This window comes from Nylanderia fulva, unplaced genomic scaffold (assembly GCF_048542155.1).
Source record: "Nylanderia fulva isolate GAGA-0341 unplaced genomic scaffold, ASM4854215v1 Scaffold9, whole genome shotgun sequence".
Taxonomy (NCBI): Eukaryota; Metazoa; Arthropoda; class Insecta; order Hymenoptera; family Formicidae; genus Nylanderia; species Nylanderia fulva.
The window spans coordinates 2,972,136-2,993,796 of NW_028191026.1; the positions used below are offsets into that span (position 1 = coordinate 2,972,136).

Sequence of the window (21,661 nt, forward strand, 5' to 3'; positions counted from 1 at the left end):
ATTCCTCAGTTAAATTATTTAAATATGCCGATATAAGAGAAAAATATTTGCGTAAGTATATATATATATATGATATATATGATATATACTTACGCAAATATTTTTCTCTTATATCAGCATATTTAAATAATTTAACTGAGGAATTAAATATCGATAAAATTTATATATATATATATAATTCTGCTGATGATGGATGTTTTCGCTTCAACAATCTTTGTAAGATGTGAATTTAATATTTGTATGAATTATGCATCAAACATAAAAAGAGAGATAATATCAAATGATAAGTATAATATATCATTTTAGCAGTATTTACAATGCGCGTTACCAACATTAATAATAATATATATATATGATTAATGACTTTTCTTGAGCAGTCTTTTTTACTTCTTCAATAAATTTAAATCTTATAAGTAATCTACTTTATTAAAACAATTTTTAAACTTGAGTGTGTTTTAAATGTACTAGAGGAGAATATAGGGCGGCTTACGAAAAGTATTACTAGCCACTAACTCTAAAATTATTCTTTCATAATCCTTCGATCAATATTTCTGGAAACCTATATAATTAAAGGTAAAGTTTGTAATAATTTCCACTTCCAGTATGAAACAGTATGAAGGCCAACTCCGGATAAATATAGACCGCTTATTAACACACAAAGAATAGATTGATCTTTTTATCCGTTTACTTAACTAGCGGACTTGTTTCCTTAGCCTCTTTCAAATAAGTTATTCGACTCCCACGACTGACGGACATTGACGTAATGTATATCTCGAAGGAGAGAATGTCGAACAGTCTCCGCCCTTCATTCAGTTCGCTTTGACATATCTACCATGCCTCGTTATTTTTAATGAGGCCCGTTTACAGAATAACGTCGATTTCAAAGAATCTATTCACCCTCCTGCGAGACACTGGCCTGAGACTTTCATCCTTTTCGATGAAACACGCGTATACACGTAAACATACATACCATATATACGTATGTACACAATATCGCGGTATCGACATTACGATACTTCACATTGAATTATGGTTATTTGAAACGGTTCGTTCTGATTTATTAGCAGGGAAAAAATTCGATAAAAATCAAAGAAGCACATCTTGCAACGCTTGAAATGCTCTTGCTATTCTTTCCTTTCAAGTCTCTTTCATTCCTTTCGAACACAATGAATATTTGAGTTCCCTAATTGAATGATTGCGCCGTATTTTTTTAAAATATCCTGGACAAACAACGATCGCGGTTAAATCCCTATTGTGATTTCGACAAATAACCTATGTTTCATCAAATACAAATATGTTGTTCCCAGAGAGAAGAATGCGCACAATATTCTAAGAGCCATTCTCTTCGAGAATGCATGATAAAATTCAGGGATTTTTATATTTTTTGAAATATTTTTATATGTAGCTCTGTATGTATTAAAAAAAATTAAACAAACCAAATTTCTACATATAATTTTAAATAGTGTGTCTTTTGCTCTTCTTCTCTCTCTTCACGTAAAAAGGTATAATTCTTATGCGTGTTGCTCTCTCGAAAACAAAAAAAAAAAAATAATGCATTCGACGTTTTGATTGTCACAAACTCGACGGGATGCAACGGTATTTTTTTCGACCGGCGCGATAAATTATAACATGTGCCGGCTATCCTCCGTTGTGATTTACGATGATAGAAAAATCAAGTCGGTCGGTCGTTTTTTGTATTTCCTCGCGGCATGACGGCTCCGATCGAACGATCGGGAAATATTGGGGTTTAGTCGTTTCTCCCATTATATGTATATGCCGGGGGTGAAGCTATGCTTCATTCTCTTCCCCCAGCTCGAGTCTCCCCGCGGGATAACGTGTCGCGAGAAATTGCGCGCGTCGTGATTTAAATCCGCGCGCGCGGCAAGTTTCGGCGAAATATTTAACACCGATCGACGGATCCGTCCGCCGAAAATTGAAAGAGCTACGTAATAAAGAGATCCCTGAAATGCAGACGTCTTAGAATTTACATGTACAAGTGGAAGGGAAATTTATTAATTATTTATACTTTCCATCCTTCTTATAAAACAGGCCTGTCCAACAAGTCGGAGAGAGAAAAATTGTGACTTTCACAATTGATACTTTTACTAATTAATTAAATTTGTCAAAATTAAAGCAAAATTAGAGTTAATTAAAATTCCATGCTTTCTAGAAAAGCATAAATTATTAATCGTTGAGATTTTTTAATTAAATAGAGGAAAGCGGGGAAGAGACCCTAATGCATGAAATTAAGACCAAGTATCTGAGTTGTAAGTCTTTGGAAATGAAAAGCTTTTAGAGCGAACTGTATATAAACTTCTCAAGACACGAAATAATCATAAAAAATTATACTCTTGATTTAATTTTAAATGAATTTTATATGCTTTGACAGAATTTTAATTTTAGACTGCTTACTGGAAAGATATTCTATGTCAAAAATTGAAAAGCTCTGATACATAAATAATAACTTATTTTATCGATGTTTTCATAAGTAAGATCGACATTCAATTAATTAAAGATTCTACAATAATTCTATTTATAAACGAAGCATTCTAATTTTTTTTTCTTATTCAGACGTGAAATTATTTTTAACGTATAAAAAATTATTGCACATATATAATAAAATCTATCGACGTGTGATGGAAATTGAAACTTTGATTTCTCTTTTTCTTGTTTAATGTAGTTGTTGACAAATTTTGTCTTTCCATGCACGAGGCATCTCTCGTCACTGATACGATTTTCATATATCGGATATGAAATATAATAGTCTCCTATTTCTCCATTACACCCGAGAGGGGACATCACAGTTTTATGATCGATATTACAGTGTCATATACGTCGTCATCCTAACAACGAAGAGAATAATGCGCAGACGCAGTATATCAAAGGTTTTATGATACTTCGATTAATTCACACGTGTATATTCTGTCCGCGTATTTCCATATACAAGAAATTATTGGCACTTGTTAAATCACGAATAATATAAAATAATTTGCATTTATTTCAAAAATATTAATTTAAATAAATTTATGCATATAATAAATTTAATTTATATAATAGAAATCTATTTTTGGTAAGTTTCATTATTAAATTTTCATTTCATTAAAATTCTCAGTGTCTCGTTATGGAATCGATTGTTCTTCTCGTATGCCTGAATCAAATTCAGAAATGCGGATACTTCTAGTAATAACAAGAACTGTTCGAGAGATCTTTCGCGGCTTACTATTTTATGCTCTCTTTAAAGTACGAAGAGTATATCGCACGAGGAGACATTGTAGGTGCCCATTTGCCTCGTATCGCGCCAATCTAGTCGAATCACGTAAAATCACTGAATTTCGATGCGCCCCAGAGTACATTGACGATACCACTTTAAGATCTTGGCTTTTATTCTCGGTCGAGTTTAATGCAAAGACAAAAATCTATAAAATCTAGTGTGAAAAAATATATTCGCTTCGATATTCTTAGAAATTTGTAATGTTTATCAAATATCGAAATATTTTTGATGTTTATTCTTTCTCAAATTAAATTCCGCTATTTTTTGGTGTGGTTTGAGAATTAAAAAATGAAGGATTTTTCGTAGACTAAATTTTTTCTGCATAGAAAATCTGAAAATCTTATATCGTACATTGTAATTTAAAGGAAATTATTTTCCTTTGCAGTATCTTTAAATTCGCGTTCTCTAAAAAAAGTTTAGCTCCAAATTTGTTACATAATTTGTCATTCATACACTGAAAAAGAATTATTAAAGTAATAAATATTTATTTCAATACTTCCAGATAAATCATTTATTTGAAACAAATAAATATTTATCTGTTTTGAAAAGTTTTGTTGTTTTTTCTTATATCAAATAAATATTTTTTCGCATCTCAAATCAATATTATTATAAGTAAAGAAGATATTTGTTCAAAACGCATATCCATATTAAAAGTTGATCTTTCTAAATGAGAAATAGCACATGCATGGTTCTGGTGTCTCCTCTTGTGTCGCAGATATCGAATGCATTAAACTCGATCCGAGAGCGCGCGTGAAGTTCCGGAGGCGGCGAAGTCTTTCTTTTGCCTCTGACCCTCGCTTCCGGTCTTTTCTTCGGACAGAGCGACGCGGTCCCGCGTTTTGCAAGGGCTTTTAATAACCGGGCGTTCTTGTTAAAGTTTACGGCGCAGTTACATAAATTGAGCCGTTAAAAAATAATAGGGTGTGAGAGCTAGAGCGGGCACTCGCGCTTTGTAACGTGACGAGAGTGCACGTTATGGTTGCGACTGGTTAATTACGTTCCGTCCGAGATCTCGCGTCACATAAAACACGAGATTACAGTCCGCGATAATGACGCGATACCAGACGACGTTACACTTAAAATCGGTTCTCCATGACGGCTATAAATACCATGTGCTCGTCACTGTTGCAACAAGACAGTGAAGATAATCTTCATAATAGTATAATGAGTATAATAAAATCATTATTAAATATTTCATTATATATAAATATATAATGTAATATATAATATATAAATTATTCTATAATTATTATTATATATTTGTGCTTTATATTTTGTTTCTAATCGATTATATCAAAAATCTATATATATTTTTACGATAGCTTCTGTTAAATCTGTTTTTCTGAAATTATAGTTAATTCGCGTTTTCCTGCCTGCAAGAAAAAAAATGTTACCTTCATAATTTTGTGATAAAATAAATCATATATTTTCTCCATAGAATGTGCAGATTATTAAATGATCATTGTATAATTGCATTTCCGTATATATGAGTTATATATAATTACTTAAAGCTGTGCAGAAAAATTATTATCGTTTAAAATAAAGACTATAAAATTTATTTTATTTTTTATATAAAAGATATTAATTTATTTATTCGAGATATTTTCTTACGAAGTTAAAAATCACTCATATATATTTTTGCGATTCATAAGCTATCATTTATTCCACCATGATAATTAACTCTGATTTATATAACATGACTAATTATTTAATTATATGCGATATTTGAAGAAAAGTGCGATTGCGCTCACGCCTAATGAGAATAAGTATTTTCAAGTAGATTTGAATTTGTGTGCGCATAGTTTCAAACTTTCTATGATTACATAAAGAAAAATAGTGCTCTCAAGTAGATTCGAGTCGAACGAGATAAGTTAAAATCTTCTCTAAATAAGTATCTTGAAAGAGTACTTTCAAGTGTACACTTGAATCGTTTATTTATAAGTAAATTAAAAAAGTGGAAGTAGTGGAATAGAAACTGTGCATCTGGATCTGTAGCAAATATTATAAATAGATGTTTTTTGGGAAGCTTGAGTTTCCTAATATATTTACCAAAATATTATTCCTTATGAGTATTGTTCCCGGGAACAAATAATATAAAATTATAGAGAAATATATAAAATTGTACATATAATCGCAAAATTATATACGAAATATGTCCATGCATAATTAGATAAGTGCTTTTTATATATAATTATATAAATTTATATATATATATATATAATAAATATTTCTTCATATATATATAAATATATAGAATTTGACATTATTATATATGAATCTTTATAATTTATATAATTATGTATAAAAATGGACATATTTCACAAATATAATTTTACGATTATATGTATAATTATACAATTATTTATACATAAAAAATGTCCCGAGTTTCCGAATCCTAGAAAATAAAATTCGATTGTGGATTTGACTCGGAATTTGAAGTATTTTAATTTATTGAACTTGAGCTTATCATCACTTATATCACTGCCGCCAGCATTAGAAGTGCATTGAGAAAAAGGGTCGTTAAAGCGCACTTTATATACATATATATACATCCCCGACTTTTATCGAGTTCTTTCAGACCCTGTGCTCGAGAGCACCGCTCGTGTAGGATAACGCTGGCGCCATTAGATTGCCGAGTCGGAATAGCTGTGAAAACGCGTGCCACGGTGATAAATAATGTTGCGCTCGACAATATAACTCGCCTGGAAAATGCTCGTCGCCTCAACGGCCTGGTACTTTCGCACCGGCTTTTAGAAACAGGTGCGCGATTTTCCAGCGATTAACCAGCGATGCTAGACCGCGGCATTATGTTTTAACAGCGGAAGTTACCCACGTCCTTCCCCAGAATCGATTCTCCTATCTCGCGCCGATCCGCGGCAAATCAAATCGACTCCGAAATGATAAGAGTTCAAGGAGATCAATGAGAAGTGTTTCTTCGTCTAACAATAAAATGTCGAGGCTATTTTCTCTTCTAAAATGACTAATTAAAAAGACATAAAATCAGGTATGAGAAAAGCTGATAAGAAGTTTAATTATTTTATTAATAAAGTTATTAAAAAAGAGGAATTTAAAAATTATTTTATTGTATTTAGCTCTTATTATTTTATTTTTTATTGATCTTTAATCTCTTCTTTTATCTCAAATATTTTTCAATGACATGTACACGTCGATTCGAAAAATAATATAATATAAAGATTGACGTAAAAAAAAGATATTAAATTAACTTTTTAATTATTACTGTCTGAGAGAGAGAGAGAGAAAGAGAAATGAGTAAATCTGAAATGATTGATTTTGACATGTTTACAGTTACTGAGCTCCATATAAATCACAAAAAAGTAAGTTAATCTGAAGCTTAAACTTTAAAATTTTAAATACGTAATAAAAATTTAAATCACAATAAAACTCACTTCAATTTCCCAGAAGCAATTCCTATCTTTTTAGATACAAAATTTGCTTAACAAAAACTAATTTTATATACCTTCAGTTTCTGACTAAATCTAAATTATATATCCATATTTATTTAATTGGTCTAAATAATTTTGAGCCAAGCAAGAATTTTTGTCTATTACGTTATATCGACTGTATCTGTAAAAAGATGTAATATAAAGATGTAAATCTGGTACGTTACTTTCAATAGTTAACACGATCTTTACCACAAGATTTTCCATAAGGTTTGATTCCCACGTGTCCTACGTTCTCAATATAAAATTGCTCGCAATAAGCCGTCGCTCGTGCTCCGAATATCGAGATTTAGTTGCGCGGCCATATTCGCGAAAGTGTGATAGAATATCGATACATATGTACATACATATATTCAGATATACATGTATATGCACGTTTCGTGTTCGATGACATGTAACATGCGATGAGAATACACAGGTACTTACCACCTGAATAGATATGATTTGCTTATCAATCGTTTGTCAAGTTAATGTTAAATCTAAGGAATATAACTTGACAGATCATTCTTTTCTTTCTTGTAGCTTACGCTTAATGTAAAATAAAAAGAATGATTGTTTTAATTATTATTTAAAATATTATTTTTTAAGAGAAAATCGCTTTTTTATTTCTATATATTATTAGAAAGATATATGGATATCCTTTTTTCATATTAAAAAAAGCATAGGTCAACAATATCCGCAAATCTTGCTAAAAACATTGCTTCATATATACAATATATGAATCTGACTGTGACTCGAAGCAAGTCGCTCTCAGCTGTTCGTTTTCAAAAATAGTTTGAGCCGCAGCGCGGTTTCGATTATATCTGTGATAGTATTTGATAGATTTAAATCGACCACACTTTGTTCCATGCGGTTGCATTCATCCGATTGTGTATTGACAATTCGGCCCGATTGAAGAGAGAAAATAAGACCAGGAGTTTGATTGGGACTTGTTATTACCTCAACGTGAAAGAGAGTCATTTCGCGCGGAAAATTGATGATATCGGTGTCTGTCAAATTTTTGCTTGAAACATGCGCGAGTTCGAGAGGAGAGAATACGTTAAACGGGACGGCAAACTCAGCAGATCAAAACGATTAATGGAACTACTATGCTAAATCTCGATTTTGTAATCCCCTCTTTCAGAATTTACATTGCTACAATATATTTCGATCGTAATATTTTTTTCCTGTGCTTCAAATATGTAAAATATACATTCTCTCTCTTTTTCTCTCTGGCATAGCATAAATTTTGCTGATGAAGTAATCTGAATTTTATGAGAAAAATAAAATATGATGTGCAAAATGCGTAGAAAATTATTTGTTTCTTTTTGCTCAAGTTGCGGCGAAAAATATCTTCTTCATAAATATGCAATTTGATCGCATGCTATATGCATAGAATTAGAACTATCGATATAGAAAGTTAATTTTATCAGACATTTATTTACGCGATATCGTGTTTTTTTCCACAAGCGATGAGTAATTTTCGTCGCGTATTTTTACATGCAAAATCGCGAATTTAATGTCATATTCTACTTCTCCGTTCAACGATTTTTTTCAACAATGTGCTACTTGCTGATCGCGAACGCGTGATGATGCTATACTCGACAATACTTAGACTACGACAAGTGGCCACTCTATCAAGGGCGCCTTTTTAATTTTATATTCTCGCGTTCTGATATGTTTATTTCGTCAAGCATTTCTGATGCCAGATCCATTCACGTGAGAGTTACGGGAGAGAAATAACACGTGGTTGACATTCAATTATTTTTTAATAAAAGCACGAGAGCCGAAACCGAATTTATCAGAAGTATTAACACATAGCTGCGTTAAAAACGTTTAATCGTTAACCGAGAGATTGTACATACGTACATTCAAATATACACAATGTTTTCAAATTTTATATTTTGGTAAAATCAATTCTCTGCTACTTGTTATGTGTGATATAAAATGGTCAACTTTTGATTTTCAAAAATCTGTTTCTTACCGCAAGTTTGTATCGTAATATAGATTATATTTTTTCTTGAAAAATCAAGAAAGGCCACGAATTCTAAAAATTCTGAGATTAAAACCGTAAAACTTTTATTCGAATGCTTGTAATCTGTACGAAATATAAATTGTTTTTAAATTTCCGAGATTTAATTTTCGACAATTCGTCACAATGAATAACTAAATAAATATGAATTAATAATGTTCCTTCAATTTTAATAAATTATACAACTATATGAAATAATAAATTTAAAATAGGAATCTGTGTGAATTAGAACACATAGGTGGTCAAATTGAGCTCGAATGCAAGCTTAAAATAAGACCTAGGTTATCATATAACATTTTTTGCTTATAAAATTACACCCCTAAAAAGCTGTCCAAGTGTTTTATACTCGTTGTAGATCATTCCGTATAATGAAACATTCTGTATATATACATATATCCGCGGTGTTTTTCTCATTCGTAGAAAAAAAAAACCAACAGACGAAGACATTAATAAGCGCGAACGAGGTATCTCCGGGAAGGGTGTATTTCCCTTTCGCGCGACGTAACGTCCTTCCTCAAACGTAGCAAGGGGTCGCGCGAATAGCAATCTAGATGGCGTGCTAGGAGGTGGTAATTCACTGTCCTGAGGGCAGAATCAAGAATTTCACCTAGCGCGCCGTTGAATTCCCCTTTGACGCCAGGTCTTTGGCCCGGGGCCGTTTAGCTCATTTACCGCCCGACTTGCGCGCGAAAATCTTTTGACGTATCCTCGCCCGACGCCTCCCGGCACTTTTGCTCTCTTGCACGGCGTTTATTGACTCTTCCGGTGCGTCAGAACGCGCCTATGACTCGCGTCGCTATTATATTTCCTCTTTCTCTTCCGTACGTACGCTCGATACATGATTCTGCATCTCGAAAAACGGAAGGAGCGAGGAAAAAATATTTACTCTCTAGTAATTAAATTTTAGCTGTTGCTGGGTCACGCTGGAAATTTAGTTACTACGTCTACATTTTCACTCTTTAATTACAGCTATTTCATTATTTTTGTACGTCTTATTTCTTTCATGTTATTATTTACGGCTTTAAAATTTAATTCGCAAAAAGCACATCATTTTCGACGACTTACAGATCTTAAAGTATTAGTATCTTGACGTCATCATGAACAAGAATTGAATTTTTGTTCCATAAAATCTATTATAAAAAATGTATTTCCTACGAATTGTGAAGAGAAAAAATCATTATATTAAAATTTTTATTTGTGGTAATAGCTATCGATAAAGTGTGTACAAAGCGAAATTTTTAATGAAATATTTTTAAAGCGCTCGAAAGCGGTTCTGTGCAATATTTGCGTAAGAAGTCTATCAATATATATAAATAAACTAGACTTGCTTTTTTTATAGTATTAACATCTATCACTAAACCTATCATAATACCATTGTGCGTTGTCAAATACGAAATAGTTATCTTCATATAATATATTCTATTTAATAAAAACCTTATCTCACATTAAATATATATTTCTAGCAAATAATCTTTTATTTAGCTGTTAATCATATAGATTTATATATATAATTTTTATTTACAGAAAGTATTGAGAAATATTATTTTTTGTGTTTTTCAATTATTTATAAGTGGAGATATCTAAATGGGGACCCCAAAATAATGATAAAACTAATTATCGCAATTAGCGATCTAAATTCTCTAAAAAATGAAAGAGCCTGATTAAAAATATAAGAAAATATTGCTAGAATAGCCCTCCGTTCGATAATAAAAAATATTGGAAAAACACGTGACCTAACAGTTAAATTTATAATCTTTATAAATATATATTCCTGAATGTAATTCGATTTTCTCTCTCTGTGTATATTAAAATAAAAGCAGAAAATTAAATTAAAGAAAACGTAAATGAAGATTTTTTTATTTTTTTATATTTCTGAAATTTAATTATCGAAAATTCATCATATTGAATAGTTTCCAATTAAAAAAATATATAATTGTTCCTTCGATATTTTTGTTAATAAAAGACGATTCCAAACTGACCAAAAAATTCATATGTAAAATGTAGCTCTGTGTTGTGTTTCTTCAGAAATATTACTATATGTATAAATGTGAACCTTATATATTGTAACTTTCACACAGGAAATAGAAGCTTGAAACTCATTAAACTAGATGCATAACTGTAACATCTCTTCAGGGAGAAATTCATTGTATATATGCACGTGTATGGACACGTATTATTTACAGAATTTTATCTCATCGTAGTCGTGTTCAATTTATTTTTTTCATTTCGACGTTTTTTTTTAACATTCGCGCGTATCACAAGATTATATCGAATGCACGTAAGCTGTTTATTTCTACTCGGCAACCACGTGCTCTTGCAAACCAAAATAGTTTGGTACCCAACCGACTGGGAGTCATTTTCATGAGACGTGTGAGACCAAAAAAAAAATTATATTTATTCTATACACACCATGGAACATACTAAGTTCTGTAACATTTTACTCTGAACTCTCAATTTGCTACGGAACCGTAGAAATATCTCGATGCTATCTGTGAAATAAGATTTTTACTTCAAATTAAAAATTTTTGAATATCATTGCTAGTATGAGATTTACTATACGATAAAATTCTTCTTTTAATATAAATTTAACGTATAAGACAGGCAATATCATTAGATTCTTTTTTTAAACTTAATCTAGATTATATTCTATTTTTTTTCTCTGTGCAATATTTTTATATAAAGGATATTCTAAAAATTGTTTTTTATGTTCAGAACATATATGTATATATGCAAGTTATTTCCGAATTTGTAAAATTATTTATGCTTCAGTAAAGCAGTTGACATAAGAGACATTTATTATTATGATTAAAGTACTAACTATTTTTGTTTATTACTTTAATTTAAATAACTAATTAAATATGGAGAAAAACGTGGCATAGTCTTTGTACATATGACTATTTTAGAATAGAGGATTATTTTTTATAATCAATAATAATTATTTATTATGAATTAATAATATTAATTATGTTCCATAATTATTAGGTAATTAGTATTAAACGTGACATATTCTAAATTATTGCTTTAAATTAATTCAATTAAGTCGGCAGACAAAATTATAAAATAAATGTGTTCTTAAATATCTAAATGTAAAAGTATACAGAGGCATCTTTTAAAATCATGTAAAAATTGTTTTTAATTATCCCTAGGGTAATATCTAAGAAACCATAATTCAATTTGGAGTATGTATAAATTTGAAGGAGTACTATGCGCTCTGACGTTTCCTACTGTGATTTGGATTATCGGTTAAATACGCAAACCGGCGAGTGAGATAATGAGTGTACTCAGCTGTGCAAATCGCCATTTAACAATGTCTGGCTTTTATCAAATTAATGCCCCTCCCTTTTTCCTCGGCCTTCCCTTCGCGTCGTTATTACAATTATTGCAGACGTCGCGCGCACACCGGGAAAGTGGCCGAAGCAAGAAGCAATTTTGAAAATTTCCACGAAACTTCCTACCGTGTCCTTACTTTGCACTTCCGTCGATCTTTACCGTATAATTTTGCCGGCGTCCCGACAATTCCGCGAGACGAGAGAGATGCAGTAATTTTCTCTTGGCGTGCATTGAACGAAGTGCGCCCCAAAATTTTAGCTACGCAGTACATCTTGAATTTCATAGAGAGCTCGAGAGAATTTATTTATTTCTCTCATATTATGCGAAATTTATTTTCATATCATCTTACAGGCTCGTAGGAATTTATATTTGTGTTTTATTTATATTTTATAGAAAAAATATTTAATTCATATTAATTCTAAAAAAAGTTTTTTAATCAATTTTTATCTTATCTATAATCATTGATACAACGATTAGATGAATCTTACGAGAGGGAAAATTTAATTAGAAAAAATATATATGTTAAATATAATATATATTTGTAATATATACAATATATATTTATAATATATGTATATAATATATATTATAAATATATGTTGTATAAAAAGCTTTTGTGAAGAGATCGATCCACTCATTTTGCAGCAAAGATTCCACCTAATTAATTAAGTTAATTAGAATAATTTTTGACGGTACTTTTGCAGTTTTAGAAATCTCTCTGATCTTTCGTTGTCTCTCTATTCTTGGATTGTTAAGATGAGTATCAATTTTAGCAATGGAAACAGTTTGATATATTATCGCGATGCGAAGACACTTTCCAGCAAAACCACCAAAAGGGATTCAATGTATCGAAGTGTCAGCTCTTCTTCCTTTTGACGAAACTTAGCATCACTCGAGATATGCGATACCTATTGAAATGCGATTGTCTCGCTGTCGAAATTGCAAATCTTGTGAAACAGGACGACCATATCGGATATCCTTCCATTTGCGAAATTGGACGAATCGTTTTGAATAACCCTCCGGGTGTCCAGCAGACTCAATGACAAAAATTCCCTGACTTTTTCAGATTTTCCAAGACCAGAAATTAATTTTTTTCTGACTTTTTAATATTATTTTTTCCAAATATATAATTTGCATACATCTATATGATAAAGCAATTAAATATTAAATCATGAAATCCTTGAAATATTTTGGTCAACAATGAAATGGCTCCGAAGTTAAAACAAAAATTTCAATCAATTATACAATCTGCATTATATGTACGATAATCGAAACAAACATGTCACTATATATATAAACTATAATTTAAATAATCACCTTTTTTATTTATATTATATCAAATTTTTACACGACGATGAAAATCGATTTTCAACAACACAGAAAATTAGCGTGCTGGGAGTAAAGAAAAATTTTACATTTATGTAATAAAAAGTGTCAAATTATTATTAAATGTAGAATAATGTGAAAAAATGCAGATGAATAATAAAATTTCCGGACTCTTCCCTGACAAGGAGTTGCCCAGATTTCCCTGAGCGCTAGACACCCTGAGTTCCCTATCGACCCTATTCATTAATCGCGTCAATCGGGAAAGGCACAGCAGGTACGTCGAGATGAATCTCTCTCCGATCGAGCGTGAGCGCTTGTTTCGAGGATCGACGACGGTGCCAGGTTCTCCTTCAGCTTGTCGCGGTAGTGGCACTCCGTTTTCTCCTTCGCTCCTGGCTCCATCCTCCACCCTTTCCCGGCCAAGTGCATTCAACAGGTATCTACACAACCGATGAGTTTGTGCTACGCTGGCCTGTATGCCTCTCTCATCTCTTGCTCCTCATCGGGGGGGATCTATCTGGTGCACACCAGAATCCCGCTCGCGTCTGCGTCAAGGACGCCTGCGTCGATAACGTAGAAACTCGTTTCCAAGCTGAACTGTGCCTGGCCGCTTCAAGACCAGTTCGCCGTCGACCGTCGAAGGTTGCTGGTCTCTGGCTCCCGGCTCTAGCCTTCGATTCGTTCGCCGGGTTTTCCGCTCGGGTTTCTCGGTGTGACAGGGAAGAGAGAGAGAGAGGAAGTGCTCAAGTGATCGGGATCATCGCGCTGATCAGCCCTGACAGCGATCGGTCAGCTGATTCCTTGTTTCTGAAGGAGAGACGATCAGCGGATAATGGTCAGCCGGGGTGCTAGAAATTTTCCCGTCGTTTCGTTGAATCCGATCTCTCCTACACATCACCCTGCCTAGCTTTTCGATTACGACAGTGGGGAAATTTGTGTGTCGATCGGCGAGAGATAATATATATATATCTGTCGTTCCAATTGGTCAGCTGTAGCTGATTTTTCGGTCCTTCGCGGATTTAGCGAGAAGTAGGTGTCGGGATTTCTCTTGTCGAGTCTTTTTCCTCGCATGCAGATCTGATCGAGGAAGTCGAGCCGATCTTCTCGTCATCTTTAAAGATCGTTTTGTGCGTTCAAGAGGTTTTCGGAGTTTGTGATCAAGATGCACAAGGCGGTTTTCAACGTGACATGCAACGACGCGGTAATGTCTTTTATTGAATATTCTATTAGAGAATAGAAAAAACTAACTAAGAAAGACAGGTGTGAGAGATGTTGAGCCGATTACTATGGTTTGACAGGTGCGATGACATTTTTTATCGTAGCATAAAACAATTTTTTTACATTGCTTCTAGCATTTAATCAGCGATGTAGAATCTATCATCTTAAAACTTTGCGATTTTTAAAGATGTACAATATAATATTTATATTTCTTTAAGACTTTTTATGACAATTGTTCCGATACTGAATTTCCTTATTTTTAAAATCCTTGAAGATTTAAAAAAAAAAAATTTAATTATTAACAAAATTTTGAATAAATATCTTGCACAATGATTAAAATCAGAAAATATTTTAATCGGTAAAGATTTGTGTGCAACATGAATATTACGTTACCTATATGTTATTGTACTAAATGTATATATCATGTTTACCAAAATTTAATCGTACGCAATAGCGAAATGATTATACATAGTTTGCACTACACGTACATATAGGATGTTTTCATAACATAACATCGCTGTTTTGGTTTAAAGGCCATTTCGTAACGTGATTACAAATTGTAATGATAACGAGAGAAAATATCTCTAGCACGAGCGTAAAATGCATGTCTACACAATATCTCTGCGTTTAAAGACATCTCTTAAATAGAAAATTCCTTCTTTATAACACAATGATGTTTTTAATTATCTCAAACTTCGTTACTGAGTTATTTGACAATGGAAAGCTTAGCTCTCAGTAGATAAAACTCTTAAACAAAAATTCCCATTAAAGCGATTATGACGAAAGCTCTTCTTGAAATATTTTTGAAGCGCATTTGCGCCACTTTTCGAGCAAAATTTGCACTTATCTCTTAAATGGAAATTTTCTTCTTTCGCGTGAAGACCTTTTTTTTATTATCCCAAGCTTCATTATCAAGCTTATATAACGAAAATTTAAGAATATTTAAGATTTTCGAGTTAAATGTTTTATTAGAGTAAAACGAGAATTTTTAATCTTAAAAATCTCTTCCTTCTAGAATAATTCCTAAAGCGCATTTATAAGTACTTTATGCATAAATTCTGCAATTGTACGTCAAATAGTAATTTCCTTTCTCACATATAGACATTTTTCATTTCAAGCTTCATTACCGAGTTAATAAGAAAGATTCACGCGCAAATGAGGTATTTATTCAAATTCAATTGTTGTTGAAGCGATGTAAAATTGTTTCCTAGAACGGCGTGCTAGTCATATATATCGCGGAAATGTGTATCTGTTTGCTAAATGGAGATTTATTTCTTTTTCCTTTTCTTCCCGTGCAAATACATCTCGTCATCTCGCGCTTCATTATCGAGTGATCTATAGCAACGATATAAATCCCGAGAACGGAGATAAGGTTCTTAAATTAAATCTTCGCGGCAATTAGGCGGAATTTCGACCTGGATTATATTTTCGATGCGCGCTCGCATTCCGCGACAAGAGTAAGAGCATTTGCGAGCATGTAAGTACATATAGTCGGAGAAATAGTCGGATACTACTGAAACTCAACGATATTAGCATAACCGTTCTCCGTCTCTCTCTTCACATTCGCTACGAGTAAATTTAACTTCGTAACATGCGAGTTATATACGAGATATAGAGCGCGCGCTCGCTCGCTCGTCGATAAACGGGTTAAGCGAAGGGGAGTGGCAACAAAATTTCGCCCGAGATCACGTCTCGCGAAATGTTTGCGCGAATTCGCGCACGCGAGTTTCAAATCGTTGAGACATAAATACATAAAAAGTCGCGTATCGCGGCAGATAAACCTGCGCCGCAGGCGCATTTTACAGGGTGTCTATACGTAAATCTTGTCCAAAATTATCCTTATCTTTCATGGGTTTTCGTCTTTTAAAATTCCAGATAAAATAAGAAAATTTATAGATACACAAATATTAAATAAAAGTTAAATTTAAAATAAAATGAAAAGTAAAGATAAAATTACATGAGCTTTTAATATTAAAGAGATTGTTGACCAAAAATCAAATAAGATTTTAATAAAAATTTAAATATTACAAAAATATGTCGGGCATGAGAAAAATGATGAAACATATAATTTTGGAAAAAAATTCCTGAATAAGCTTTCAATAGAATTCCATGAAAAATCCGAGATTTTCCAAGGTAAAAAAATCCTTGATCGGTCTGAATTTTTCCGGTTATTTCAGAAAGTAGACATCCTGTTTTAATGCACGGTTTAAGAGCGCGGTTGAAGAGGGATATGTTATTTTGATTGTAGTACGAAACTATCGCTACTATATACCTACAACCGTCGTGGGAATCCTAATGGACCGTAGCAATTTATAAAATTTCGTTGAGCTTTGTCGAGCCAATTTCAATCTATCGTATCGAATTATGAATGTAATAAAGCAACGAGAGTGGGGAGAGGGAGAGAGAGAGAGAGAATTGCAAAAGTGCATTAAATATGCAAACTGAATATCAGATTAATGGTTTTGATATCGGTATCGAGAAATAGTCGTCAATTAAGTTAAACTCATTGAACCGGCGTTATATATCGAATTAAAGGGAGCGTTTGCTCTTGGCGAGCGTAAGCGTCATAATTTGCAACGAGATTCCGTTTGTTTAAACCAATAATTATATATTCGCATTTCCTGATCTTCGATATGCAGGTGTGGACGCAAAATATTTATAAAACGAATGTATTTGAAAATTCGTCGTTATATATATTATGAGAAGTTACTTTTCCGTATTCGTTAAAAAGCGAAAAATTATAGCGAGTATTTTACACGAGTATATATAAATAATATTTCTGAAAGAAGACTGCAAATGTAACAGCAGTTTTTGTAGCGACCCCAACGTCGGTACATATACACATGAAATTATAACATATGCATTTAACAGCGCGTATTGCAACGCGCGACAAAGCTTCTTTTTTCTTTGTTATCATAATATTGTAAAATGTCTCCGCGCATAGAAATTATAATATAATACAAGAAATAATGCGATATATACGTGTAACAATATTTTTAACAGTTAGAAATATATAAACACTCGTGCATTATGTTATATATATTTTAGATATCTTTGTCAATGTTTATTTTATCATATCATTTTATATTATAATTAATAGAATGTAATATTTTAATGTAATATCTTAATGGAAAACGAATAAAAGAAAAAGAGATGTCTGCATATAATTTTCGTATTAAAAGCAAGCACTCAAATATATGTATATCTGGAAAATTGAAATTAATCAATGCATTTATTATGTTAATGCAGTTATCACGTTGCAATACGTTCTGCAATTTTGAAAAATTATTCGATACCTTTTTCTTTCGCGATAGATTATGTCCTGTGATTTTAATCTGTATCTATTTAATTTATATCATCCACGAAAAAGGATTCTTTTTATATTTTTTATTTCACGACAAAATTAATTAAAATGTCTTTGTAAACGCAGCTTGAGTTTAAAGTTTGCCGATTTGCAATGTTATCTTTTTCATCAGTGTTTATTTCTCTGCCTTTCAGATCAAAGTTTAGACAAATCCATATATTTTTCTTTTATGCGATAAACTTTGTACAGTTCATGCATGATATTTATTAACAATAAAATATTCTTAACATTTCCTATGTCTGCAGGCGATATGAAAATGGGTCACGTACGCAATTGCACGTGGCTCGAAATAATTAAGCGCGGTGAAATCGATCGAATCATTGCTTTGTACTAATCCTTTCTCTTTTCACGTCTGAATTTCGGATATAATTATATTACTTGATATATATATATATATGCGTCAAAGTATAGCAATTTATAATCTTATAAATATGAACCAATTAGATTTTTAGAGCTATCATGCTAACATACAATTTTTTTAACATTGACACATAAATTAATGTAATAATTTAATATTCGTAATCAATGATTTATTGCTCTCTCTTTTTTTATTTGGCAACTTAAGATACTCGAGTTAAAATTGCAATATATTTCATTGTATTATTTAAACATAAAATTAAAATAATTTTATTGCGTTAATATAGTATAGATAAAAAAGATTTTTGAATTGTAACTGGAATAAATCTCAGAAAAAATTATAAGAAGGCTTGCAAAAAATAACTAAAATATAATAGAAGTTTGACTAAATATCTAATATTATTCGAATCATTGTCACAATATGAAGATAATTAGTATAACATATTTAATGATTTCAATTTAGAAATTTATTAAAGAATCTACAGTATCGCATCATTCGCGTTTATCCTTTCTTCGATCTTTATAAAATATTATATAAGATCAATGAGTCGATAGATCCGGTTGCGTTTATTTATCGCAAAGAGAGGAAAAAGTTTCGCCTTAGGGAGACTATTAATTAATTGATAGGCATATATTTACACGAGAAGGCCAACCGGTTCTCGGTCGTGAAAGGATTTTTATACAGGCGGAATACGAAGGTGGGAGAGTTACTGTACTCGAGGAAAGGTCGAACTTTCGATATATTCGTCTTGATTCGCGTTCTCGTGCCTCTCTCTGGATAATTTCTCTCTCTTTTCACGGTCAAATGCGTTTATTATACGCGGAGTTCTTGAAAATCGGGGACACGTAAGTCTGATATAAACGGTCAAGGTAATATCAAGAGTGAAAACTCGACGCTTTGCAAATCACAAAAATTTCTCTGCTCCATTTTAATTGAGCATACTTTTTGACACCGTTGTCGATTGCAAAAGCGCAGTTGGAACTGTGCCATAACATGGCAAGAACAGATACCAGAATTCAAATATTATACCTGGCAAGAGATATTAATGATTGCAAGATAAGATATCATTTAGGAGATATATAGAAATTCATGTTAAGAAGTATGTTATTTTAAAAATAGTCTTAAACGAATTATCATCATACGCATATTTATATATACATGTGTTAATATATTATAAAAAATATAAATTTTTTTATTCAATAATAAATAATTTCCTCTTTTTTCATATTATTTATAAAAAATATTTCCCTACTAAATTACCTTCTCTCTTTTTATGAGTATTTAATAAATATATAAATTACTATTAGTATTCAATAAATATATAAATTACTATGCAAACTCTTCTGTGTTGTACGTGTTACGTTCATTAATATACATATATATATATATATATATATATATATATATAATTTTTGATATTGCAAACATGCAAATAATGTTACAATTTATCTCTTTGTTTGTACAATTATCAATACGATTTGATTATTCATCAAACATGATTTATATATAACTGAACCGACTGTCGCAGTGTCTCGATAGCATGTTTCTTGGCACGTTTTGTTGAAAGTTATATTTACCACAAGTTTATTTGAATTATTATCGTACTGTCTGAATATGTATTTGTGGCTGATTTACATTTGTAACGGAAATAAACAAGATAAGCATGATAATACATCATGATTAATTTATAAATATAAAGTGGGACTTTCTTTTTTTTTAATCCGTTTTTTTTAACTTGACTCTGCAGATTAAAAAGAAAGAAAACGGTATAAAAAAGTGTACAAGAGAAATTATTAAAATTCTTGGAAACAATAAGTGTATTTTATTTGTTATAATTACAAACGCTTTAATGCAATTTGCAGAAGTTTGTCATTTATTAGAAATAGAAAAATAATAATTTATGTTTAAACAATTATTTAACAGATTACAAATCTATTGATGCAAATAGTTGTTTTCACCGAATTGTATCATTTTATTAATAGAAGATATCAAGAGAGAATCACTCTTTGTGACGGATATATCGCGCTATTTATCAGCAAATTATTCGCTTATTTCATATCGCTCAAATAGCATGTGACATTTAATCTCTGATATCAATTTCAATTTATACAATCAATCCTACTTTCGATTTGCATATGTGTTTGCATATGTATAATTAAAATGAATTCGCTGTATAGATCACGTATAGATAACAATGTCAAAAAATATGATATCAACTTTCATAAAAGAGAAAGATTTGTCTAATAAATTTTAGATAATTGTTCATTAATGATAATTAGGTTATAACATCTCTTAATTCAATATATTGTAATTTCACTATAAAATACTTTGTATCATTTTAATCATATTAAAATCTTCCGCATAAATTTGTGTGCTTGGAATAATTATTTTTACAGTTAAATATTTTAATAGTAAATAAAATATAAGTTTCGAAATATATACATATATAAATTAATCATACAATAAGAAAGCCAATGTACATTGTTAACTCTTTATTAACAAATATTTAACTTGATATTTAATTGCCACACAAATATGTAATCATAATAAAAAAAAAATAAAGCTCAATTTATCTTTGAACAATATTTTAATTGTGAAATAAATTTTTACTAAGCAACATCAAATTTAGCAGAGATTTGTTACTTTTTAATTTTACACTTATTATTATATGTATATTATATAATATACATAATTTATATATTTTTAATTTTTAAGTATTATAGAGAGAAATTGTATTTTTCGAATATATGTAATATATATATATGTAATCAAAATTATTTAGATTAAGCGATTAAAATCAAAAATGCAATAAATGTGGCTTGAAAATTTCCAAGACTGGTAAATCGAACGTCAATCGCAATTTCTATCGACGATTTAAAAGTAATACTAAAGAGAGCTTGTGCTGTAAACATGTGCTAGGATTTCCTGCGGGCTAACGAAATTATTTTCGCCGAAAATCACGGTGGCGTGTATCGTCGATTAATACAGGCACGTCAGGCCGGGCAAATTACGTTATTACGTTCGATAAAATCGCGGCGATTCTGTGCTTCGAAAGCTATTCTCGCGACAACCGAATTTAACTAATCGCTGGTGATCGATGCTGTATTAACAATAATAATGATCCGAGCAAATAGTTTCCACTTTCGTTGCCCAAGTATTAAATTGTCCAAGTATTCATTCAAAATTAAGCGTCACTAATTATACGCATGTAATACAGTATAAGCGATTATAAAAGCTTGAATGTAAAAGGAGCGTAAGTCGTGGGTATGAAAAGTCATAGATTTTAATTCGAAAATAAATTTGTACGATAAATTTTTGGCTG

At 31.3% G+C, this 21,661-nt stretch overlaps 1 protein-coding gene across 4 annotated transcripts in view; it reads left to right on the forward strand.

Moving 5' to 3' along the window:
• Positions 1-21,661, forward strand: part of LOC114930018 (dipeptidyl peptidase 4 omega) — a 373,400-nt gene that overhangs the window by 13,453 nt on the left and 338,286 nt on the right. For 2 of the 4 annotated variants that reach the window (XM_085489795.1, XM_085489796.1), the window contains exon 1: positions 14,031-14,234. The exons of 1 other annotated variant lie outside the window; for it this stretch is intronic. Coding sequence is in view for 1 of the 3 variants with exons in the window: in XM_085489793.1 (XP_085345919.1) it covers positions 14,562-14,600 (39 nt within the window). In the remaining 2 variants the exon portion in view is untranslated. Of the gene's footprint in view, positions 1-14,030; positions 14,601-21,661 lie in introns of those variants that run through there. One more of the 4 variants, XM_085489793.1, reaches the window with a different exon arrangement.